The sequence below is a fragment of the Megascapheus bottae genome, unplaced genomic scaffold (genome assembly GCF_031878675.1).
Source record: "Megascapheus bottae isolate mThoBot1 unplaced genomic scaffold, mThoBot2.hap1 HAP1_SCAFFOLD_546, whole genome shotgun sequence".
NCBI classification, from domain to species: Eukaryota; Metazoa; Chordata; class Mammalia; order Rodentia; family Geomyidae; genus Megascapheus; species Megascapheus bottae.
In genome coordinates, this window is record NW_028327492.1 from 15,884 (window position 1) to 39,405 (window position 23,522).

The 23,522-nt window shown below is 46.4% G+C and overlaps 1 protein-coding gene and 1 non-coding gene across 2 annotated transcripts; both read right to left on the reverse strand.

The window, feature by feature from the left end:
* Positions 1-206: 206 nt before the first annotated feature.
* On the reverse strand, positions 207-22,528 carry Ybx3 (Y-box binding protein 3). The gene is made up of 10 exons (XM_090327615.1): positions 22,513-22,528; positions 21,946-22,009; positions 21,080-21,113; positions 19,134-19,223; positions 15,981-16,103; positions 11,752-11,958; positions 6,972-7,069; positions 1,509-1,680; positions 1,009-1,108; positions 207-762 (listed from the first exon to the last, which is right to left on the reverse strand). The coding sequence occupies exons 1-9, from the start codon at positions 22,526-22,528 to the stop codon at positions 1,043-1,045; spliced, it is 870 nt and encodes a 289-aa protein (XP_090183741.1). The 3' UTR covers positions 207-762; positions 1,009-1,042.
* On the reverse strand, positions 18,307-18,437 carry LOC150039731 (small nucleolar RNA SNORA70). Its single transcript, XR_016534253.1, has one exon. It is a non-coding gene; the product is annotated as a small nucleolar RNA SNORA70 (small nucleolar RNA).
* Positions 22,529-23,522: the final 994 nt, after the last annotated feature.

Below are 23,522 nucleotides of genomic sequence, written 5' to 3' on the forward strand. Positions count from 1 at the left end.
GTGCTGGACCCCTGCTCACCACCCTCCTCCCCTCTGTGGTGTAGTGAGCTCCACTTCCCACCAGAGAGCGGGCTGGACCCCTGCTCACCACCCTCCAATTCCAAGATGCACTTTTCAAAAAATCCCCTTTAGTCAAGTGAACACAGTATGTGCGGTGGGGGTGGAGAGACAGGCGAACATGGGAAAAGATACTCCATTGAGACAACTTTTCCTTTGAAGGGCAACAATTTTATTTTCGAGGAACTTCTTACTGCACATTTTCAAAGAGGGTCATGTAAGAAATCAAAACTTGTGATCCTCCCCTCATTCTAGAAATAAATAAGGGCATAAAATTTCTTTTTTAAATCATGACACTTGCAAGTTTAGCACCAGCATCCAAAATGAACAAAAAAGGAAAAAAAAAAGCATTTACTATATATTTCAGATTTCTTTGGTAGGGGTTCTCCCCATATGGTATTAATATTTCTTTCAATTCATAGTACCAAAACAGTAAAAACCAGGAAAAAAAAATAGAAACCTAGTGGTTGTTGAAACTGGGGAGGTGCTCTCTTACATTCTGTGCAGGCATTCCTAGATTGCAGCTTCCAGGAAAAATTGCCGACATTTTCCTTTTGTGGTTGTTAGTTTCAAAAAGAGTAATAGTAAACATTCTAATGTCCACATCTTGGTTAGTCGTTGACTTTATTGCTTAGCTGTTTCTTTGGTGTTGGTAAGGTTGTAGGTGTGCTTTATTTTTGAATGGTCATTATTCCTTTAGGTCACCTAGGGGAAAAAAAAAATAAATCAACTTTTTTTACTGGAGTCTGCCATCATCATTTAGGTTCTGCATGTTCACAACTCCACATTTACTCACACAAGGCCAATCCCACAGGTAACGTCCCCGGGAATCACAATGGATACAAGGGATTTGCATGTACGGTTCCCCCCAAAAAAGTTACAGTAACTTGTGCCACTGCTGACAAATCCAAAGTAGTTAAAAAGAAATCAAGTCCACGCTGGGACTCTTACCCTGTGGATGGTGGAGGTGCCTGGGGAGCGGGGGTCACTCAGCACCGCTCTGCTCGGTGGCCAGAGCAGGGTTCTCGACTGGTGCTTCACCTGCCTTGGTCTAAAACACAGAACAGTGAGTGTGGAAAGTTTACAACTAGAGTCCTCAGAGATGTATTTTCATACTTCTGGAGGAGGAAAGTGGACGTGCAACCCTTTCACTTTTCTTACATGTATAAGCCACTCCCCACCAAATGCTTTCAACTCAGGCTTGGAGACAATGTTCCCTCTGTACAGTGCTGTCCGCATCAAGACTGACCCAAATGTTTAGCTCCAAGTCCCCTACATCAGCCATTTGTTCTGGGAATGCCAAGTGAGGAAATGAACATTTTTTACTCATGATAGGCAAGCCATTCCCTACATTTTGATCCAAAGAAAAGGGCTTGATTGGCTGTGTGTCACGTCAAAAGGTATGTCCTAGTCAAGAGTGACCCACTCGCCCTCTGGTCACATGGCCTCACCTCTTTGCCATCCTGTGAAGGAGCATTAGGAGGCCGAGGACGGCGACGGTAGTTGTAGGGTCTCCGGTATGCATGGCGAGCAGATGGCTGGTTTGGGCCATTGGCTGCTTGTTGATTCTCTTTATCTTCAGCCTCTCCAACAGCTGGCGCAGGTCGTGGGCGAGGAGGCCCCCTAGAGCATCAGACACAAAATGGGAGCAAATGCAGTGACAGGGTTTCTCAGGAACACAGGCTAGTGGGGAGAGTCAAGTGATCATTGCTGGGCCTGCCCCATGATCAGCTAAAGATGGCCTTGTTTACTCTCAATATTTCAAATTTGGCCAAAGGGGAGCATCTCTCACCCTTCCAGAAACACTGGACAACCTCTAGGCCCTATCGAACGGTCTATGTCCGGTGGAAGGACCACCTTAATGGGGAATGGAGGGGCGCCGATCCCCTCATTACAGCTGGAAGAGGATTTGGTTGTTTTTTCCCCACTGATGAAACAAAGCCAATTTGGGTCCCTGCAAGGGATCTTAAATATTGTCCCCAAATGGGAAGGGACCCCAATAATACTGATGAGGACCCAGAAGGCTCTTTGCCTCCTGAGCATATCTCTCTCTCCTCTTTTTCAGATTAGTGGACCTCACAATGTTGATCCTGTTTTTTCTTGGAGTCGAGATACCCATCACTAGTGCGGGGACTGACGATCCCGGGCAAGCTAGAGCAATCCTCCAGAAGAAGCTTGTAAACCCATGTGGTAGCGATTGTGCATATGACACCACCCCACCCTCAACATTTATATTTTGTCCATAACTTTTGCCCAGATGGAAAAAGGGTGGTCACTCTTATGGCTGGGAAGGAGGCCGGGAGCCCCATTGCCCATCCTCACTAATCTTTGCTGGCCAGGCCCAAAGGTCAAGCCTCAGACAGCTGGGGAATCTCCACCCCAGTGCCCTTGCAGTGAGTTTTGGGACACCATACATGTTCACTGTTATGAGGAAGTTACGTCATACGTGTCTGGTAATAAAATGTATCGGTATGCCCCGCTCATTAAAAGGTCTCCAGGAGTTAGTCCCTCCTGCAATAAATTTGGCAATAATAACCATGCTTCTTGGTCCACCCTCCCTCCTGGTCGGTGTATCCGATGGGGGCGGGGTACAAGATCAAGCTCAAAAACATTTCATTAAAAACGTAGTAAATAAAATTACTGAGAACCAGACCCCACCGGTCTATCATCCTCTTGCTATACCTGAAATAAGAGGCAAGCTGTTTCTTTGACCACACAATCGATCCTGCAAGCCACCTTTAATTTGCTTAACATTACAAACCCAAACTTAGCAGGGGACTGCTGGCTCTGTAAGAAGCCTGGGCCGTTGCCAACGCTATTCTTATTAACTCCTTTCAGCACAATACTCAGTGCCCCCTTTGCCACCGAGGTCTGGAGTTTCTTTGTACATCTTTTCTCCCAAGAGCTCATGTTTCAAATCCGACCCATTCCCCAACCGTTCTAGTAATATAGATGTCGGGCATATTCACTGGGGCCACTACTGGGGCGGCGGGGCTGGGAACCTCCTTACATTATTATAAAGCTTTATCTCAACAGATGATGAATGATTTACATGCTGTTGCTAGTACTCTTTTAGATCTCCAGGAACAACCGGACTCCCTGGCTATGGTAGTTCTGCAAAATCTTGGAGACCTCTTAACCGTCCTTCCTTTTCTTGGTCCTATACTCCTCTTGCTCTTACGTGTACCTTTTGGGCCCTATGTTATCAATAAGGCTATACAATTTATTCAAAGTAGGATAGATCCATTCAGTTGATGAATGCACAGGTACATTATCAGAGACTTGCTGCTAATGCCAATGACCCCTATGACCAATAAGAGCCCTATGACGAGGACGGATCCCTCGATATCCCTTAGATGTCTCCCTGAGAGCCAATGACAGGAAAGATCTCTGGAACGGGAACAACCTAAGACAGGCCCAGGGGTGATCAGTACCGTGGGACAGAAGGCCGCAGAGTACTCAATGATGGGTAAAATCCCCTGAAGGGGACGACCTAAGACAGGGGCTTTGCATGCTTGTCCTCCCTGTTTTAACAAACAAAAAGAGGCCTGGTCTCTGGGGCCTGTTCACCATTCTGGCTCAGTTGCCATTAAAGGGCTTTGGCTAGGCATTCCTTGCATGCCTCTCTTGAGGTATTTCCGCGTATATGACTCAACTGAACCCCCGCGCAGGTCCTCAGCCCACCTGTGCTTTTCTGCACCAGTCCCGCTCAGTATTTCAAAACCTGAAAGTTTGCCCTGGTCCTTGGTGATGGCCCCTTGGCCTTCTTCTATGGGTTCCTTTTCCTTATCCTACCTCCTCTTTCCCCCACAGCACATAACTAAGTGCTTGATGGTAATAAACAGGAGATCGGCTGCGCTTTCACGGCTGGCACAGCTCCTGGCTCAGTGTTGTTTTCTCCCCGGTAACTGGGGGAGGGCTGGGTTAGCGATACTTGCCATCTTGCTCGGTCTGTGGGAATTCAGGCCCTGGGTGTCCCTCTCATACTGGTGTTGCTGGAGAGCAACTATCACTACCTATTAAAAGGATGATTTACCTGGCAGTACTGCAAATGGGGGAGTGGGGATGGGAATATGCTTAGAATAAAGTCTTATTTCATTATCATCTTCCTCTTATTTACACACACTCATGACTCAGACAGGAACTTTGACAGGCACTAAGAATAAGAACACGGAAACACATTATTATCCCAGATCTGTCCCCATGAAGTCAAGTGAAGACCAACAGGATTAAACATGGGGAAAAAACAAAAACCCATTTTAGTATTGTTTTTGCAATGCATGTTTAATTTCAATTCTAGCTCTATTGGCTATGCATATGATAGATAGGCCATCAAGTATAGATGCAACCAACATCGGGTGTAGAGGTGATGGACACAGGTGTAGAGGTGTCAGACACAGGGCGTGGAGGTGACAGACACGGGGTGTGGAGGTGACAGACACAGGGTATGGAGGTGGCACAGGGTAGAGGTGACAGACACGGGGTGTGGAGGTGACAGACACGGGGAGTAGAGGTGACAGACACAGGGTGTGGAGGTGACAGACACAGGGTATGGAGGTGGCACAGGGTAGAGGAGACAGACACGGGGTGTGGAGGTGACAGACACAGGGTGTGGAGGTGATACAGGGTAGAGGTGACAGACGCAGGGAGTGGAGGTGACAGACACGGGGCGTGGAGGTGACAGACACAGGGCGTGGAGGTGACAAGACGCGGGGAGTGGAGGTGACAGACACAGGGCGTGGAGGTGACAGACACAGGGCGTGGAGGTGACAGACACAGGGTGTGGAGGTGACAAACATCGGGTGTAGAGGTGACGGACACGGTACAGGTGTCAGACACAGGGTGCGGAGGTGATAGACACAGGGTGCAGAGGTGACAGACACAGGGTGTGGAGGTGACAGACACAGGGTGTGGAGGTGACACAGGGTAGAGGTGTCAGACACGGGGTGTAGAGGTGACAGACACGGGGAGTGGAGGTGAAAGACACGGGGAGCGGAGGTGACAGACGCGGGGCACGGAGGTGACAGACACGGGGCGCAGAGGTGACAGACACGGGGAGTGGAGGTGACAGACGCAGGGCGTGGGGGTGACAGACACGGGGCGCGGGGGTGACAGACACGGGGCGCGGAGGTGACAGTCACGGGGCGCGGAGGTGACAGACACGGGGTGCGGAGGTGACAGACACGGGGTGTGGAGGTGACACAGGGTAGAGGTGTCAGACACGGGGTGTAGAGGTGACAGACACGGGGAGTGGAGGTGACAACGCGGGGCGCGGAGGTGACAGACACGGGGCGCAGAGGTGACAGACACGGGGAGTGGAGGTGACAGACGCAGGGCGCGGGGGTGACAGACACGGGGCGCAGAGGTGACAGTCACGGGGCGCGGAGGTGACAGTCACGGGGTGCGGAGGTGACAGACACGGGGTGTGGAGGTGACAGACACCGGGTGTAGAGGTGACAGACACGGGGAGTGGAGGTGACAGACGCAGGGTGCACCAGTCTGAACCAGGATGGTGCTGCTCCTGTCACCACAGTTTAGGAAGGTTGGAGAGGTGGGAGGTGACTTCTCAGGTTAGGTGACAGATTAGGCAATGAGAGCTGAAACCTAGTGACTGGTCATCATATAAGTGATAGGTCTACAAATAAACTGAAATTTTGGAGCAAGCATTTATTCTCATCCTTCCCCTTACGTCTACTTATTCTTCAATAAATCTAAACAAGAGAAATTTCAATGGACGGGTTAGACTGTTCGTCTCTAATCTAAAAAAGTGAAGACTATGTTCAACCAGTAGATTAAATGTAAAATATTCCAAAACCTAAAGAGCAATAGAATTTCTGGTACTAATCATGTTGGTCTGTAGAATGAAATGTCCTTGAGGAAAAGTTCCACTTCTACCTCAGGGTGAGGAGAAGAAAACAGGGAGCTTACAGTATAAACACCCTCAGAAGGCTACGATGGGCTATATACTCTATAGACATAACGTTTTATTACATAGATTAATATGTATCTATGACATACAAACCCTCAGCTTAATTTTAATTATGTTCTAAAATATGTGCCATTGATTGTATATAGATTCTCTTCTTGAATACTTGTTTGTTAAATATGACATTTGAAATACGAGGTAAAAAAAAAACAATGTTAATAAATTAAAAAAAAAAACACCTCAGAAGGGGCTTTCAAGGCCATCAGTACAAGTGAACGGCCTGCTGTGACACTGTCGCCACTGGAAATGTTAACATCGGAGGAGGAGGGGGCACGTGTGATGTTTAGCATCAGGAAAAACATTCATCTTGTGAGGGCAGCTGCCTTAGCTGCCACCTTAGAACTCTCAACGTCCAACTTCTAGACTTGGTGGCTGCAGCCTCAGTCCACAAAATACAATTATTAAACTGCAGGCTGAAACTTAAAGAAGACACAATGGCCAAGAGCCACATGTCACCCATACGTTAGGAAGACCTCAGTTTAAAACCATTTAGTAGCCCAACTACTGACACTCAGTTCTTCTTCCATTACTATCACTACCACGGACGCACTGCCTATCAACTAACATCAATCTGTCTCTTCAATTTAATAAGAGGAAAGCCCAATGGCACCTGAGTAGAACCCCAGCACTCAGTAGGCGGAGGCAGGATCCCACGTTTGAGGACAGTGTGAGCTGCACAGCAAGACCTTGTCTCCAAAGCTGAAAGAAAGCTTTACATTCCATGCAAGTTGCACAACATAGATCATGGTTTGGTGCGGGTATAATGCAAAAGTCTCGTGGTCAGGAACCAGAAATTGTTACATCAACATCTTCCAGTTCTATGGACATGCAATAGATCAACCAAGCAGACACTCCGCAACGCCACCCTCCCTACTATCAGAGGCTCATGGCCTTCCGCTGGCCATTACTTTCTACAAAAGTCACATACCTACGGTACCTCGGGCGGTATGTGGGGTTTCGGTGAACTGGTCCTGGGAGCTGGGCTCCCTCCGGGACTCCATCCTTCATCTCTCCAATCTCACCAGCCTAGATGGGACAATGAGAGCCCAAGAAAAATATGGTCACACACAGCACGGTGTGCAGAAGGGTCAGAGATCGCAGTGCTGGGCACATGGACCAGTGTGGAGGCTTGAACCCAAGACCTGAAGCTTGGACAGGTCTTAGTCCCATCACTTGAGCCTGTGTCTGTGGCCCACGATGCCTGTTTTCACACAAGCTGGCGTGAGCCACCGCGCCCCCATCTGCCCCCAGTTCTTTTATGAGTGAGCTACTGAGGGGTTAGAAGTTCCCAAACGATAAGAAATCCAACTTTTTCTCCTTTGAAAGAAAATCTATTTCCTGCACGGGAATATAGTACATTTGAGTTCTGGGATGTTTTCAACACCTTCCTTTCAGTTCTTTTTGTATCACTGATCTCTTCTTGATGATAACTTATAATAATATGGGGGAATCAAATGAACTTGCTGGCAACTTTAACAAAAGGAAGTAAAAAATAAGACCCAATACTAGAACTCGAAAGACTTGACAGTGGAACACCATCTCTTCTTTTTTTTGTGTGGGTCATGGGGCTTGAACTCTGGGACTGGACGTTGCTCCTGAGCTCTTCACTCACGGCTACCACCCTACCCTTGAGCCACAGTGCCACTTCCCATGTTCTGGAGATTAATTAGGTAAGAGTCTCAGTCTCAGGTTCAGGTTCTTTAGTGCCCAGGCTGGCTTTGAACCTTGATCCTCAGATCTCAGCCTCCTGGGTAGCGAGGATGACAGGCGTCCAGCTGCCCGTTTCTTTCTGGAAACAAAATCGTTAGTGAATTCTTCCCAATGAAGATTTTCAATACAGTTTTGTATCTCAGTCAGAAGAGTCAGAAGACAATCCGTATTGTTCCTCCATCGACCTACCTGCATAGACATTTCCTAATCTCCTCTCAGTTCATGTTCATAACTACAATGTCTCTATTCTCTGTTGTGATCTAGTCAATTCTAACCCAGTTTGTACCCTCATTCTCTCGTTCACTATACATCTTAGCCAGTTTGTTCCCTGTCACCATTGAGATCTGGAAACATGACCAGACTGCATCCAGTTTTCTTTTACTTAGAATCACAAACTTACAGAAAAATTGGAGATACAGTCCAACCCTCAGACTGCCTCCCCCCAGAGGTTTCATGGCCTGTGCCGAGTACCTCTCCCTTTACATGCACTGCATTTCCTCCATCTTTACTCTGCTAGAGAAAAAGCACAGCTCCACTGGTCTGTTCAGTGCACCACCACGAAGGTCGTTGGGTAGATCCCCAGTGACTCCATCTGGCTTGGTCATCTTCCACAGCAGGCCACAAGCAGACCCCACAGGGACCCTCTCCCCACGCCCTGCTCTGTGTTGCATGCCTTCAATTCCTATCACCACTTTGGGAGGCTTGAGTTCCTCTAAGAAAGGGGTCTCCTCTTCTGAGCTGACTCCTTCTTTCTAACTGACTAGTAGTCCACACAGAAATTGATGGCTTTCTCTTTCATCCAGTAAGTAACAATGTGTGGGCATCATGATGGGCCATCAGGAACCCGTTCTGGCTGGCCTGTGTCTTCTTTAGTCTTTTGAATACTTCCTCATGTTCTGACGTAAGATATTTCAGGCTTGTACTCTCTCTGCCCAAGCTCAAAGAAAGTTATTCTGCTCCAGAGGGGACCATCATTCGAATGCATCACAGCACTTCAAAATCAAAACTGGGGAGCCAGATGTGCTGTCATCAAGACATCCTTGCTTTGACAAAATTAAGAAAACATTCGCGTGCAGTTGCACGTGTGCATGTGCCTGTAGACTGACAGCACATGTGTGTACAACAGCCAAGCTCTTCCTCACATCTAGTGGCCCAGATCCCAAATTTGCCCCCAGCTAAGGTATTGTTTGGGGTTATTTTACAGATCACAAACAAAAGCCACATCACAAAAGAAACTGCCTCAAAAGATACGTAATTTGTCTATCCATTCGCTCCCATTTTTGTCCTCACCAGACCGGTAGCTTTCTAGTGCTCAAACCCAAGTAACCAGTTCTTAGCATAATTTCCTCTAGTGACTGACAGCACTAAACACATTTCCTTCCTTGAAATACATCCTCCCGGTCTGTCCCTTTCCATGGTCTCCTGCTGGTACCTCCTTGTCTCCCACGTCTTTGAAATGTTTAAAGTAAGTTCTATAGTTTTATTTTTACTTACACTCACTCACCTGACAGTTTATCTCATCCTGCCCTATGGCTTTCAGTAGTGTGAAAGTAGGTAGTAGTCTCCCCTTGGCAAGCTTCCTGGCAAGCCAAGAGTCACAATATCTGCACCTCTGCTTCCTTTAGGAATCTTCTCCATTTCACTCACATGAACCACACCTTCCTACTTCCTCTAGCAACTTTTTAACCTCTGCTTCATCTGTCCTGGTCAAGTTTTTAACCCAGGAAAACACACCCAACTCAAAAAATGGTTCCCCAAACCTGATCTTTAGTTAGCTGCATTCTTTACTCCATACACCACATATTCAGGGCCATTACTTCTGTGTGTCGAATCTTTTCCAGTCCTGACATTCGTGCCAGCAGAGCAATCCAGCCATGGCCACCTGCCTTCTGCCCACTCTGCTGTTGTCAGTCTTCAGAACCCTCTGCCAGCTCCTTATCAGATCTAGAGCAGAAGGTCCTCACTGCTTGTGACCCCATAACCACACTGAGTGCCCGCCCCTGCACTCAGCCCCTTACAACCTGAGAAAAAAGGGTAAACAATGTAAGTCACTCTCCTCCACTTTGTGTCCACTTATTTTCACTTAGGTTTTAAAAACAAAAACCAATATAGAAATCACTGCTAATTTCAAAGGCTAGAGAAAGAATACCCTAACATTCATTTCAGATACCTGCCACTTGGTAGATGGCAACCACTGTTGCTGTCTTGTAAATGATTGCTAGCAGCTCGGAAGTGGTTACACACGCACATACACACTTAAAGATGGAAATCATTCTGTCGGTAATCAATCTTGCTACTTTGTCTTAAAGAATAGTACCACATCACTAGCCTCCTACAAATCTCCATCGCTGCAGCCAGTGGAATACAGAAGAAAATGTAACTTTTCTATTTCACATCCATACCTTTTAATCATCATAAAGTCCACACATACTTTTCACCAAGAGAACACACTGAACCTTAAAGCTACCTTGTCACAGGAAGAAACTTTATGAAATTCTTAACATTTGCTTCAAGGAGACTTTAAATCTCCAGATACATAAAAACATGATAGTATGAAACAATATGAAATGTGACTATGGTCAGCCTGAGTTTAAAAACAAACCCAAATGCAGTTGTATGAGTACCACACACAGGTTCAAAATCCTTCATGGTTTATGTGTGTGCTGTTCCACACAACACAGTGGAAACCTTTTGAACTAGACCTGAAATTCCTAAGGTAAAATACATTCTCCTCAGAAAATAGAATGTATAAAAAAACTAAATTGTGAGAGCTATTATCAAAGAAAGAAAATACAAAGGCAGTAAACAAATGTGCATTTCACTCCCACAACTTTTTTCACATCCAGACTTCCCAAACCTACCAGGTCTCACGTACACAATGTCGCCACACGTGTGAACTGGACTTGCTATTCTTAGCACATTTGTCAGGGGCAGCTGCTGCGACCAGGGAGAAAACAAGAAGCAGCGCAGAAAGAACACAGACTGGACACAAAGCTCAGCCAGCACAGTGCGTGGGGTGGGGCAGGGGGAAGCCTGGGGACACAGAGGAGGAAACGCACGTGGCTGCTGACCAAGCGTGAGCGAGGCCTCCTCCCTTTCCACACTACCTGAAAACTACGCCGTGGGGTAGGGTACAAGGCTCATGAACAACAGGACGAAGTCACCAAAGCCTACTAATAACATTTCCCCACTCCATCTCCATTCTGCTGGCTGTCATCTAATCTGGTGTTAATGTGTGTTTTCTGTGTTGCAGGCACTGAGTTGTTACACTCTTTCTATCAACTCAGAAGTCCTAACCCTCTGGTATAGGTATTTAATGCCTCTGTTAGAAAATAGACAAAACTTCATCCCCAACTGGCAGAAATGGGATTCAAGTCCAGATCCTATTTGACCTCTGCACATACTACCTGCCTCCATTATTTCTTATTCTTCTATACAGTAGGGCCCCCTACCACGAGTGTGGCCATGTGCTGCTGCTGCTGCTGCTGCTGCTAGACGCCTTTCTAGAAGGAGCCTCTGGAAAGACCGACTGAAGGCCTTCTTTACCACAAGCAAGCCGCAAGCCAGGTGTTGTTATATTGGAGGGGGGGGAGGAGGAGGCAGAGATGGAGGAGGAGGAGGCAGAGATGGAGGAGGAGGAAGAGGAGGAGGGAGGGAGGGAGGGACGAGGAAGAGGAGTCAAAGATGGAGGAAGAGGAGGAGGAAGCTGGGTCAAGGAGGAAGCAGAGATGGAGGAGGAGGAGGAGGGAGGAGGAAGAGGAGGCAAAGATGGAGATGGAGGAGGAGGAGGAAGAGGAGGCAGAGATGGAGGAGGAGGAGGCAGAGATGGAGGAGGAGGAGGAGGAGGAGGAGGAGGCAGGGATGATGGAAGAGGAGGCAGGGATGATGGAGGAGGAAGAGGAGGGGGAGGAGGAGGAGGCAGGGATGGAGGAGGAGGAGGCAGGGATGATGGAAGAGGAGGCAGGGATGATGGAGGAGGAGTCCAGGTGCACGTTTACCTGCATTCTGCTGGGGTGGGGAAAGGCCCGCGAGCGCCGGTCAAAGGCCTGTCCCACGTGGTAGGGCGGGCACCGCCGCGGCCGGTACTGCAGGCGGCACTGGGGGCGGCGCAGCTGGCTCCGCGCCCCCGACAGCTGCCCGTCAGTGGCCTGCAGCTCAAATCCTTCACTGCTGCCGCTCCCTTCCTCCTCCTCCTCCCCAGCGTACTAGCAAAGCAAACAAACAGAGGTTCAGGAGAAGGCTCAGCAAGGACAGAACCAAAGCGGAGTGTTGCCAAAAGAAAACCAACATAAAAGGCTTCCTGGAGCCATGAGTTATGGACAGACGAAGGCACTGACCCCAGTGACATGACATGACAGCTGCACGCACACACACAATGCCAAGAAGCAGAGAAGCAGGAGCAATCAAACTCAACCAAGTCAAGTGTCATCTAACTGGAACGAGCCATCTGACTTGACACACCCAAAGGGTATTTACACCTCCATCCATCCGTCTCCCAGCACTTACCCAGTGGGGCTCGGCCAGGGCACTACCAAGAGAAAGACGGGCTGCATGACATGAGGAGCTTAAGGGACCTAGGTCGTTTCTGGCTACAGCACTTCTCAAGTGTAACTGGGTTTCCAGGGCCTCCACAAAGTCCCAGGTTTCTCATAAGGCTACTGAGTGGCGTTTGCCTTCTTCCTCATCATCACTGGTGACTGTGGGGTCAGATTTCCTGGGGACAATGACATACAGTCCACACACAAAACCGTAAGAGAATTCAGCCATGTCTACGAAGCCACAAACCAGAATCAGAGGGTAATCCAGCACTCATCTATGACACTGTGCACCAGACTCCATCCAGGCATCATCTATGACACACCACCACCCACCAGAGGATCCAGACATCTATGACACCACCACACACCAGAGGATCCAGACAACATCTACAGCACCACCACACACCAGAGGATCCAGACAACATCTACAGCACCACCACACACCAGAGGATCCAGACAACATCTACAGCACCACCACACACCAGAGGATCCAGACAACATCTACAGCACCACCACACACCAGAGGATCCAGACAACATCTACAGCACCACCACACATCAGAGGATCCAGACAACATCTACAGCACCACCACACACCAGAGGATCCAGACAACATCTACAGCACCACCACACACCAGAGGATCCAGACAACATCTACAGCACCACCACACACCAGAGGATCCAGACAACATCTACAGCACCACCACACACCAGAGGATCCAGACAACATCTACAGCACCACCACACACCAGAGGATCCAGACAACATCTACAGCACCACCACACACCAGAGGATCCAGACAACATCTACAGCACGACAACATCTACAGCACCACCACACACCAGAGGATCCAGACAACATCTACAACACCACCACACACCAGAGGATCCAGACAACATCTACAGCACCACCACACACCAGAGGATCCAGCCATTGTCTATGAAAGCATGCATCAGAGAATGCTATGCTGCATCGTCTATGAAACCACACACCAGAGACATCTACAAAAGTATAATGTTCTTTTCATTCAATGTAAGAATCTCATGTTCTTTAAATTAACAATGAGTTAATTTCTCATACGATACTAAGTATGAATACACATAAATTAACATTCTTTCTGTTTGTTTTGGGGGTTTTTTTTGCCAGTCTTGGGCTTAATCTCAGGGCCTGAGCACTGTCCTTGGATTTTTCTCAAGGCTAGAACTCTACCACCTGAGCCTCAGCACCACTTCTGGCTTTTTCTAAGTATGTGGTCCCAAGGAATTGAACCTGGGTCTTCCTGCATGCTAGGCAAGCACTCTACCACTAGCCAAATTCCCGGCCTGATAAATTAACATTCTTCAGTCTGTAGTAGTATCTACACAGATAAATGGATCCAAAACCAAAAACTTGAGAACTACTAACTTACTTCATGATTCTCTTTCTGTGTTTAGAAATGAAGTTTTAATTGGGCTTTACCATTAGTAAGTCATAATGCTAGCCATTTCTAACTAGAGACCTTACTAACAAAGAAAATTAATGACTTGTTTTCTATAATTTCTTACTGGTTCACACATTTTCATTTAAAATTTTAACAAATATGGCCACCAACCACTCAAGGACTTCATAATTTCAAAACCCACTTCATAGAGGGATAAATAACACTAGGTATGAAAAGTGACCATAAGCTTTTAATGAACACATTAGAAACTACCAAGAGATAAAGGATTCTTTCTTGTAGAGGGTAACAGTCCACATGTACAACTAGATTCCACAGTAGATAAAGTCTCACCTGTAGACTCAACTATTCAAATTTCAGAAAAACCAAGCCATTCTACTCTGTGTAAAAACAGCATCAAGAAACAATTCATAAAATTTAAAAAATATATCTCTGAAGGAAATGTCCATCAAAATATTAACTGTTGTGAAAGAATATTAAGTGTTGTGAAAGAATGCCTCTATCTTTTCAATTTTATACAGCCAAATCTTTCACAAAAAAACTTGTTAAGACAATCGTAAAGGCAGGACTGGTGGAGTAAGCTGCTCCTGACAGTAAGCTGTTGGGAACAACAGAAGATATCCACTTATGTTACACTTCCAGACTTGTAACATTTTTTTTCCCTAATATTGTTTCCATTTCTGGGGGAAAAGATCTAGGAGAACTTGAAGATTTTTCTATCACTTTTAGTTCTGAATGTACCAAGAATTCAAACTGATCTGAGAATGAGAATGAAATGACATAATGAAATTTACCAAATAAGATAATGTCGTTAACTGAAGCAGTGGCTCATTCCTAATCCCTACCCCCTCACGATTTATTAATTACAAAAAAACAAATGAGAAAAATATAGGAGCAGATGACATGCACTAAGAAATACGATAGAGGCACTTCAAGTAGGATGAAAAGATGACAGAATAAAGAGCAAAAGCACTTAGGATGGAGGGTGAGGTCTGTTACCAAAGCAGAGGCCTCTGGATGGGATGGCTGTGTGGAATTTCATCCTGCTAGGATCTCTCGAATTTTCCTTTGTAAGTTGGTCCTTTGCTTACAACACTAGGGCCTTGACCCCTCCTTCTACCTCCAAAAGCATTTAAATGCTTTGAAAGTGAGTCTCCTAAGTTCCATCAGATGGGTGTATACACTTCATTTTGTCTGAACTATGTCCAATCTAAAGAATAAAACATCTCTCCTTGTTTGTTGATTCTTTATTTAGAAAGAACAGCAAAATGCTATGTTACATAAAAACAGCTGCATTATTTACTACTTTTGTGGCCTATTCTCAAGTTTTTCTTTCTTTTTTCTTGTCACCCAAAGAATGATTTTCTTAGGTCAGCTATGTAACAAAACAAATAAAAAAAAAAAACGGAGGCCTTGAGTTTAACCTAGTGATAAGAGTGCTGGCCTAGCATGCATGAAACCTCAGGTTTGATTCCTCGGTACCACACACAGAGAAAAGCCTGAAATGGTGCTGAGGCTCAAGTGGTAGAGCTCTAGCCTTGAGAAAGCCCAAGGACAGTGCTCAGGCCCTGAGCCCAAGCCCCAGGGCCTGCAAAAACAAACAAGAAAAAAATCCCTCACAAGTTTAACCTAACAGTGAGAACCCAATACCCTCCACCAGTGAGGCTGCCTGACCACATCCTAGCCAAATAAAAGCACCAAGAAAAGAAAGAGCCTTAGAAAACTCTGGTGCTGCCTACCTGGAATCAATATACTTCTATTATTTGCAGAAAGTGCATTCACAGATACAACTTGTTTGTTTGTTTTTTCCAGTCCAGGCTTTGAACTCAGGGACTGAGCACTGTCCTTGGACTTTCTCAAGCCTAGTGCTCTACCATCTGAGCCACAGCACCACTTCCTTCTTTTTCTATGTATGTGGTACTGAGGAATTAAACCTGGGTCTTTGTGCATGCTAGGCGAGCACTCCACCACTAGGCCACACTTCTGGTCCAGATACCACTTCTGACTGTCAAGTTTACAATGAGACTGGACAAGTTCCCATACTAAATGCTGCCCGACCCACACCCCACAAAAAAGAAGAAACAAAGAAAGAAACGAGAGAGAGAGAGAAATGAAAAAAGAAAGGAAGAGAATACTCTTGTCTTGTCTCCAGACTGGGTATTTCTTATGTCTCTACCCTATTAAGACTTGCATTTAACATTAGCCAAGAGAAGACTTCCAACCACTGGTCAGGCAGACACAGCACAACCTACGTTACGGGGAGGCCCACGGCGTCTGCCGTAGTAGCCACGTCTGTACCGGCGCCGATCAGCAGCATAGCGACTCCCTTCCACAGGAACACCATCGGGGCCAGTCACGTTGGCTGCTTCAGCACCCTGAAAAAGAGCACAAACACAGAACCTCCATATTGTAAAGAACCAAACTCCTTGCAAAAGAGTGGTGGTCAGCTGCCAATGAAGAGCTAAAAAAGCGCCCCCATTCTGAAGCAGCAACTGTCTTGTTGTTTATGTAAACTGTGAGTGACCCAAAAGTGCACATAAATTAAAGAAACAGAATTGTGGTGCCATTAAATCCCAGGAACTGACCTGTCTGTGTTAAAATTAACCAGAACTCGTGTAAATTCAAGGGATGGCATTTGTTTTCCAAAGCAGAACTCGCGCGTAAACTCAAGGGATGGCATTTGTTTTCTAAAACCATAAAACTACCCTTAGACAGCTAATTAGGACTCTACTGGTATAGGAATCCCCCTTAGCTCCAACTGCCCTGAACTGTCCCTAACCCCTACCTTATCTCATTCCAATAGCTGATTGCTGTGTTAATGTAAATCTGTAGTCTTTGCCTTTAAAAGCCCTGTAGAAAAGCTCTTCAGGGCTTCCTCCTGGGCTCCTGCTGTATGGGAGTGTAGGACAGAGGCCCAGATCTAGCCCGCCTGAATAAAGCCTTGCTTTTGCATTTCGGAATGTCTGACTCTGGGTGGTCTCTTGGTGGTAGTCCTGAGACTTGGGCATAACACCATGTGACTGTTGGGAGGTACTAAGGAACTCCTATTGTGACCTCGCACATATGCTCAGGTTTCACCTAGGGGCTGACTTGCAGGTGTGCAGCTGGATAAACGACGCCCACTTGCAAGGCTGGCCAAAGTTCAAGAACATAAGATAGTCAAGAAAACACAACTGCATAGGTGGAAGCAATGTGAGAGCTAGCAGAATGATCCTTGATGGGACAGAATTGAGAGACATAAGGCTTCCTAGACAAAGGTACCCTAGGTACCAGAGGAATCACCACTCACGAGCCCCCGTGGTGCCATCCAGCTCTGCTGAGGAGGTGGGTGGGGGCATTTCTCATCCTTTGGGAGAGAAGAGGATTCCTCTCTATCCCGTGAGAGAAGGGAGGGTGCTTCTCCCATCCCATGTCACAGAGGAGAAAACTTCTCTCTTCTTGGCAGCAGCAGCAAAGAAAGTCCTTAATTTGGAAACAAAGTCTATTGGCCATCCTTTAGACCTCCCTATCACTATTAATACACGTAGAAGGACCTCTTCTCTAAGGACAAACAAATAATAATGTTTCAGTGATATTTTTATAAACTGTGACAAAGGGAATTCATAAAAAAATATGGATCCATTTGTAAAAGTCTGATTTCTGAAAACACACAAAAGTAAAAACCTGGAAAAAATATTTTAAGAGCTGGATGTGTTATCACAGATTATTGCTGGTAAGTGATGTGAAATTCCAAGGGATTTGCCAGAAACTCTGTCCATCATATTGGCAAGGCAACCACTTAAATTTCAAGATACATAAAGAAAGAAAGCATTTTTGTTTAGAGGAGTTTGCAAGCCGTAGGGATCAGACTGTAGAACAGTGTGAAGGGCCGTGGAGAGAAGATGGAGGTAAAGTCATTCAATCCCATTAGTCTAGAATTTAAGCTGCCAAGATTACCTGCCATGGCACTTATACCATGGGCTGAACGCAACTTGTAAGTTTATTTAGATTCACTTCATTTCTAAAACCCAAGCCAATTTGTATTGAAATTGAAAGTATTACTTGTTTGGGGGAATCTAACTGGGGCAACATCCAATCCCACAGGGCTCAGAGAAAGCCATTCCCCAACTACCATGTCCTCAGATTCAGCAGCACTATTAAACTTAATAAAGCCTTACTTATCGAGATACGTTCCTGAAGTACCCGGAGAACCTGACCTGAGGCCCAGGCACATGTGTCTTGTTCTGCAGCTTGGTTGGTGCCGATGGTCAAGAGGACCTGAGTGTCGCTGTGGTTCAAGGGGGTAGGCAGAAGCCTGAGCTGAAGAGCTCAGGGACAACACCCAGGCCCAGGGGCAGGGCAGAAGCCTGAGCTGAAGAGCTCAGGGACAACACCCAGGCCCAGGGGCAGGGCAGAAGCCTGAGCTGAAGAGCTCAGGGACAACACCCAGGCTGAGTTCAAGCCCCATAACCAACGGGGGGGGGGGGGGGGGGGGGGGGGGGGTTGGACTTGGCCAATGAGCACTAGGGCTTCCCAAAGGCACCCTGAACTCCTGTCTGGAGTCTAGACTGTAACATGTGAATTCAGTTCAGAGGCATGATGTGTCTTCAAAGGCCCTTAGTGCAAACTTCAAACAGGATCTGTGTATGGCCCAGAAAAACCATGGCTTATAGCCACTACATGCCAAACCTCCACAAGAAGAGGAACTTGGTTAGCTTACGTAGCAGCAAATAGAAAATATTATGCTTTATTGTTTTGTTTGTTTGTTTTGGGGGAGTCAGTCTTGCTGTGTAGCTCAGGACTGCCTTGCACTCCAAATCCTGCTTTAGCCTCCCAAGTGCAGAAGAACATGAACCACAATGCCTGGCAGGAAGCAGTTTTATGAAAAGAAATCTGCTGAAGCCAGGCACTGGTAGTGGCTCACGCCTGTCACCCTAGCTACTCAGGAGGCTGAGATGTGAGGATCACGCTTTCAAAGCCAGCTGGGGCACAGAAGTCTGTGAGACTCTTATCCCCAACTAACCACCAGAAAACCAGACGTGGGGCTGTGGCTCAAGTGGTAGAGCCAAGCCTTGAGCTGAAGAGCTCAGGGAGAGCGCCCAGGCCCGGAGTTCTAACCCCACAACAGACCAAAAAAAAAAAAAGAAGAAATCTGTTGAAACCTGGCATGGCCATACAGCCCACTGCCTCAGTGCTCTCTTAAGATGTTTTTAATAGCATTCAGCAATCAAAAAAAATATTTCTACTGAACAAGAGCAATAAACAGGCCCTGAGTTCAAGCTCCAGCAACCTCAAAAAAAAAATGCAACAACAACACTTTTCCCAATCCTAAAAAAAAATCCTAAAATAAAATCAGAAGAGCAGAACATCTTTAACTATGTAAACATCTGTTGCCCCAGGGTTGTTACCCAAACCCCATTGCATACCTTTTCTCCTTCCACCACATCAAACTCAACCGTCTCTCCATCCCCTACGCTGCGCAGGTATTTCCGCGGGTTGTTCTTCTTGATGGCTGTCTGTCAGGGAAACAGGAGACTGCATTGGTGCACACAGCTCCACAACACCATCAGAACGACTGTAGCCCTTCCACATTCACGGAGTCCACTTGAAGTCATGTATCCATGCTTAAATATACAATTCTCCCACTACCCTCCATCTCCAAAATATACATTTAAAAAACTAGAAAACCATACACTTTACAAATTCTTTTGAAGTTAGCGGCTTTTATTGTCTACAAAACATCTTCACTTAAAATGCATGCTCATGTTTCTGTCTAAGGCATCACAGAGTGACTTCCAGCCTTGCGGGGGAGACACAGTGCTACTTTCAGCTTTTTGGTGGTTCGCTGGAAGTGAGTCTCACAAACTTTCCACCTGGGCTGGCTTTCAACCTCAAGCTTCAGATCTCAGCCTCCTGCGTAGCTAGGATTGTAGGCACATGCTCATAGTTTTCAATCAAAGAAGGGTCAAATCATTGTGGCAACACTTCTGTATCTTTGGCTGATACCCTAAACAGTTAAAGGGGCTGAGTTTCTATGAAATCAGGTCAACCTCCATTTAGAGATAGGGATTAGGTGTGTGTAATCCAGCCCTTCCCCTTCTCTGAGTAGGAGGGGTAAGGAAAAGAACACAGTGACTCAACAGAGCAGAGACCTCACCCACACCACACAGGAAAAAGGCAGCTCAGGACAGTACAATAACAGCTGCCATGCCAAAACTGGCCCCGCCCAGCAGGCTGGGTCCCTTTCCTGTTAAACTGGGCAGGCTTCAACACATGGAGGTGACTCACCACGCATCCTCACAGGGCTAGAACCCTATATCACAGGCTCAGGCTAGCTGTCATGCTAATGCTGGCCACAGCACAAAAACTCCCCAAGAGACCCACCAGCCAGCAGCTATCCCCACACAACATTTTTCAGTCTATTACCACTTTAAAAGAAGAAGAAATCTACTACACAATCACCAAGGAGCAGTGTCAATGCATCCACTCAAGAGAAAGTATAGAAACCAGAGGACTTTTTAGACATCACTATCTCCAACTGCCTAATTCCATCCAAATACATACACACACTTAAAATAGAGGAAATAAAAACCAAGAGAGGAAAAAAAAGAATATATACATATATATATATATTAAGACAAAGTTCCAGAACAAATACACTAGCGTGACAGTGCTGACATCAACACTGAAATGATACACCTATTTTACATCACTCATTGAAAAAACAACGTACAAAAAAAAGCAAAGAAAAATAGAGCCTATTCTAATTTATTTTGTAACAAAGCAATCAAGGATTCAAAATACACAAATGGTGTCCTAGGCTAACACTATGTGCACAGAAGCCCAGCTTTTCCACATCTCCTTTTCAACATCACCTTGTGTAGTAAGAGACTGTGGCAAGTTCCTGCTAGGCATCTGACAGTCAGCAGGAGGGAACTAGACACCTACTCTAATTCCAAATGTACCAAGTCTGACCGCCCCCTTCCCTGCGGGGGAAATTCCAGTGCAAGGAGCTGCCTGCCACTACCTCTCCCCAAGCACTAAGGGTACCTCAGAGCAGCAGCGTGCATACAGGGAGAGGGAGACAAAAAGAGTTTACTAAGGGCCAACAACAGGCTTTTCACTTTCAAAGACTGTTAGGTTAACTTAATATTATCTTATTCAACTGCAAACATGAAACTGAAAATGGTTAATACAATGGTGCAAGTATCTGTCAATCTTAAAAATGTGGAACTGAGCTTTTGTCCCAAATTGGACCACAGAAGAGTTTATACAGAATCTATAGAACTCACTTTTAGATAGATAAGGAACAAACAGGTATTTAAGACTTCCCTCCTCATATGGAAACCTTAACATTTACAACCCTTCTTACCTGATGTACAAATACATCTTCTTTGGTGTCATTCCTGTAAAGGGGGGGAAAAAAAAGACTCAAAATTCAGGACTTTCCTAGTGAGAATGTGGAGAAACTTTAAAAAAAAAAAGCAATGTATTACATCAAAACCATAAATTTTTGTTTCCTCTAAACTCAGACACCTATCTGGGACTGACCTTCATTAAAACGTTCTCAACTCTGGAAGACACTTGCCTTTCCTCCACATTACCAGAGCAGACATCCAGGCACAGGGTTCAAGACACAGAAACATTCCTATCACCTCTCCTCATCCCTCATGCGGTCTGTAACCAGAGCCCTGGATTTTCCTCCCTCCAAGAGCAAGGCCAGACAGTTGAAAGGACAGGGCACAGCTGTGAACTAGGCTCTCCTTACACTGAAACTTAAAACAGCTCCGCTACCACCCACCTTAACCCCCTCCCGGCCAAATGACACCAACAAGGAAAAAAACAAGAGCAACCCACAGCATCCTATAAAAACATCCCAAGCGTCCAAACCCCAAGCCTACATGCTCTGAAGTTATCCCAGTTCCCAATAGGACTTGCATCAGAGCTGGGTTCCAGATAGACCCAGCCCAGCTCTTCACTAGTACATGACTTAGGAGTCCATCCCTCCATCTGTGAAATTATAGATATGAAGCTCTTCCCATTTCTGAGTTTATGTCATATCCCTTTTTCTGTTAGTGATTAAGAGTGCACAAAGTTATTAATTATAATTCTGGAAATACATTTTAGTGCTTAATGACTAGCAATTTATGAATGAGAATACATCTCTCCAGTTACCTTCAAATTTATACACCCCATTAATAAATTATGGCAAAACATAAAACACGTAGGTTCACATACCGATTTATAAATCCATATCCATTTCTGACATTGAACCACTTCACGGTGCCAAGGACTTTGGTGGCTAAAGTAAGATTAAGCAGATAAATTAACAACTGACCTAGAAAAAAGATGCTCAAATCACTATGGTTCTAGTAACATTATCTAAATTCTAAGCACATCTGAGTAAACCCTTAATAGCTTGATTCCAACATAAATTAGGAAAAGAAAGTGGAGCAAGTCGAAAAATAAGGAAATAACTTTACTAACCAACACAAACAACTTCCACGTGCCAAAGGGGAGCCACATGGAAGAATGTACAGTAAAAATCCTAGCACTTCATTTTCACACTGTGAAACGCCAGGCATACTAGAGTCACCACCAAGGTCATTCCTTCTGCATGGCAGCAAAGACACAAAGTAACTGGTCCAGTTGCCACTAAGGCAGAAAGGGAACCCAAGCCCTTCCCCTGGGTCTGCCCTTGCCAACCTGACATATGACCTCAGAAGCCTCATTCAAAACGAGGATGAATTTGGGCCGAGGTGAAATAAACTTGGTATTTGCTTTAAAATTAGCTTCTTTCTCTACCTTCTTCATGAGCCATGGTTACTATTTTTCCACAATCTTTAAGGAAAACAAAAAAATACCAACACATTCTAACTTCACATGTTCATCTTAACTGTTTCAAATGACATGATGCTTGGAAGCAACTTGGAAAATCACTGACATACATAAGGTTGACTATCAAGAAACAGAAAGGCTGGCAGCACATGTAAGACTGTAAAAGAATAAATAGAATAAAATAAAAACGGCTATTGGAACTGAGGTCTGAACTCATAGCCTGAGGAGCTACCACTTCTCCGCCTTTTTTAGGGGTTCACTGGGGACCAGAATCTCACAGGCTCCTGAGTGGCTGGGGTTATTAAGCAAAGGTGCCTCTTGGTGACACACATGTGTGTTGGGGACTTGCTGTGCGGCTGGCAGGTGATTTTTCACCTTTGCTGGGATGGTCCAGGTCGGGAAGCACCCCTGTAGGCCTGCATGGACTCCAGAGCTCTGCCTCTGGTTCCAGTGAACACCAAGCCGCCCCAGGACCCGGGGCCAGCGGGGCCAGCAAGGACAGAGCACAAGTGCATGTGCAGAGGTTCACTGTGTCTAGTTGCAGATGTCTCTTCACCATGACAGGATGCCCATTACAGAGGCACCGCTGAGGGCAGGGTGGACAGTAAGGGGCAGTTCAGCCTGTTACGGAGGAGCCGCTGAGGACAGGGTGGACGGTGAGGGGCAGGGCGGACGGTGAGGGGCAGGGCGGACGGTGAGGGGCAGGGCGGACGGTGAGGGGCAGGGCGGACGGTGAGGCAGGGCGGACGGTGAGGGGCAGGGCGGACGGTGAGGGCAGGGTGGACGGTGAGGGGCAGGGTGGACGGTGAGGGGCAGGGTGGACGGTGAGGGGCAGGGTGGACGGTGAGGGGCAGGGTGGACGGTGAAGGCAGGGTGGACGGTGAGGGGCAGGTGGACGGTGAAGGCAGGTGTGGACCGGTGAGGCAGGGTGGGACGGTGAGGGCAGGGTGGACGGTGAGGGGCAGCTCCGGAGCGCA

Excerpts from the sequence above, each read along its gene's own strand:
- Ybx3 (XM_090327615.1), bottom strand. Across the intron at positions 1,681-6,971 it reads TACCGCCCGAGGTACCGTAG|GGGGCCTCCTCGCCCACGAC; the intron begins GTATGTGACTTT and ends CTGATGCTCTAG. Across the intron at positions 1,109-1,508 it reads CTTCACAGGATGGCAAAGAG|ACCAAGGCAGGTGAAGCACC; the intron begins GTGAGGCCATGT and ends TCTGTGTTTTAG.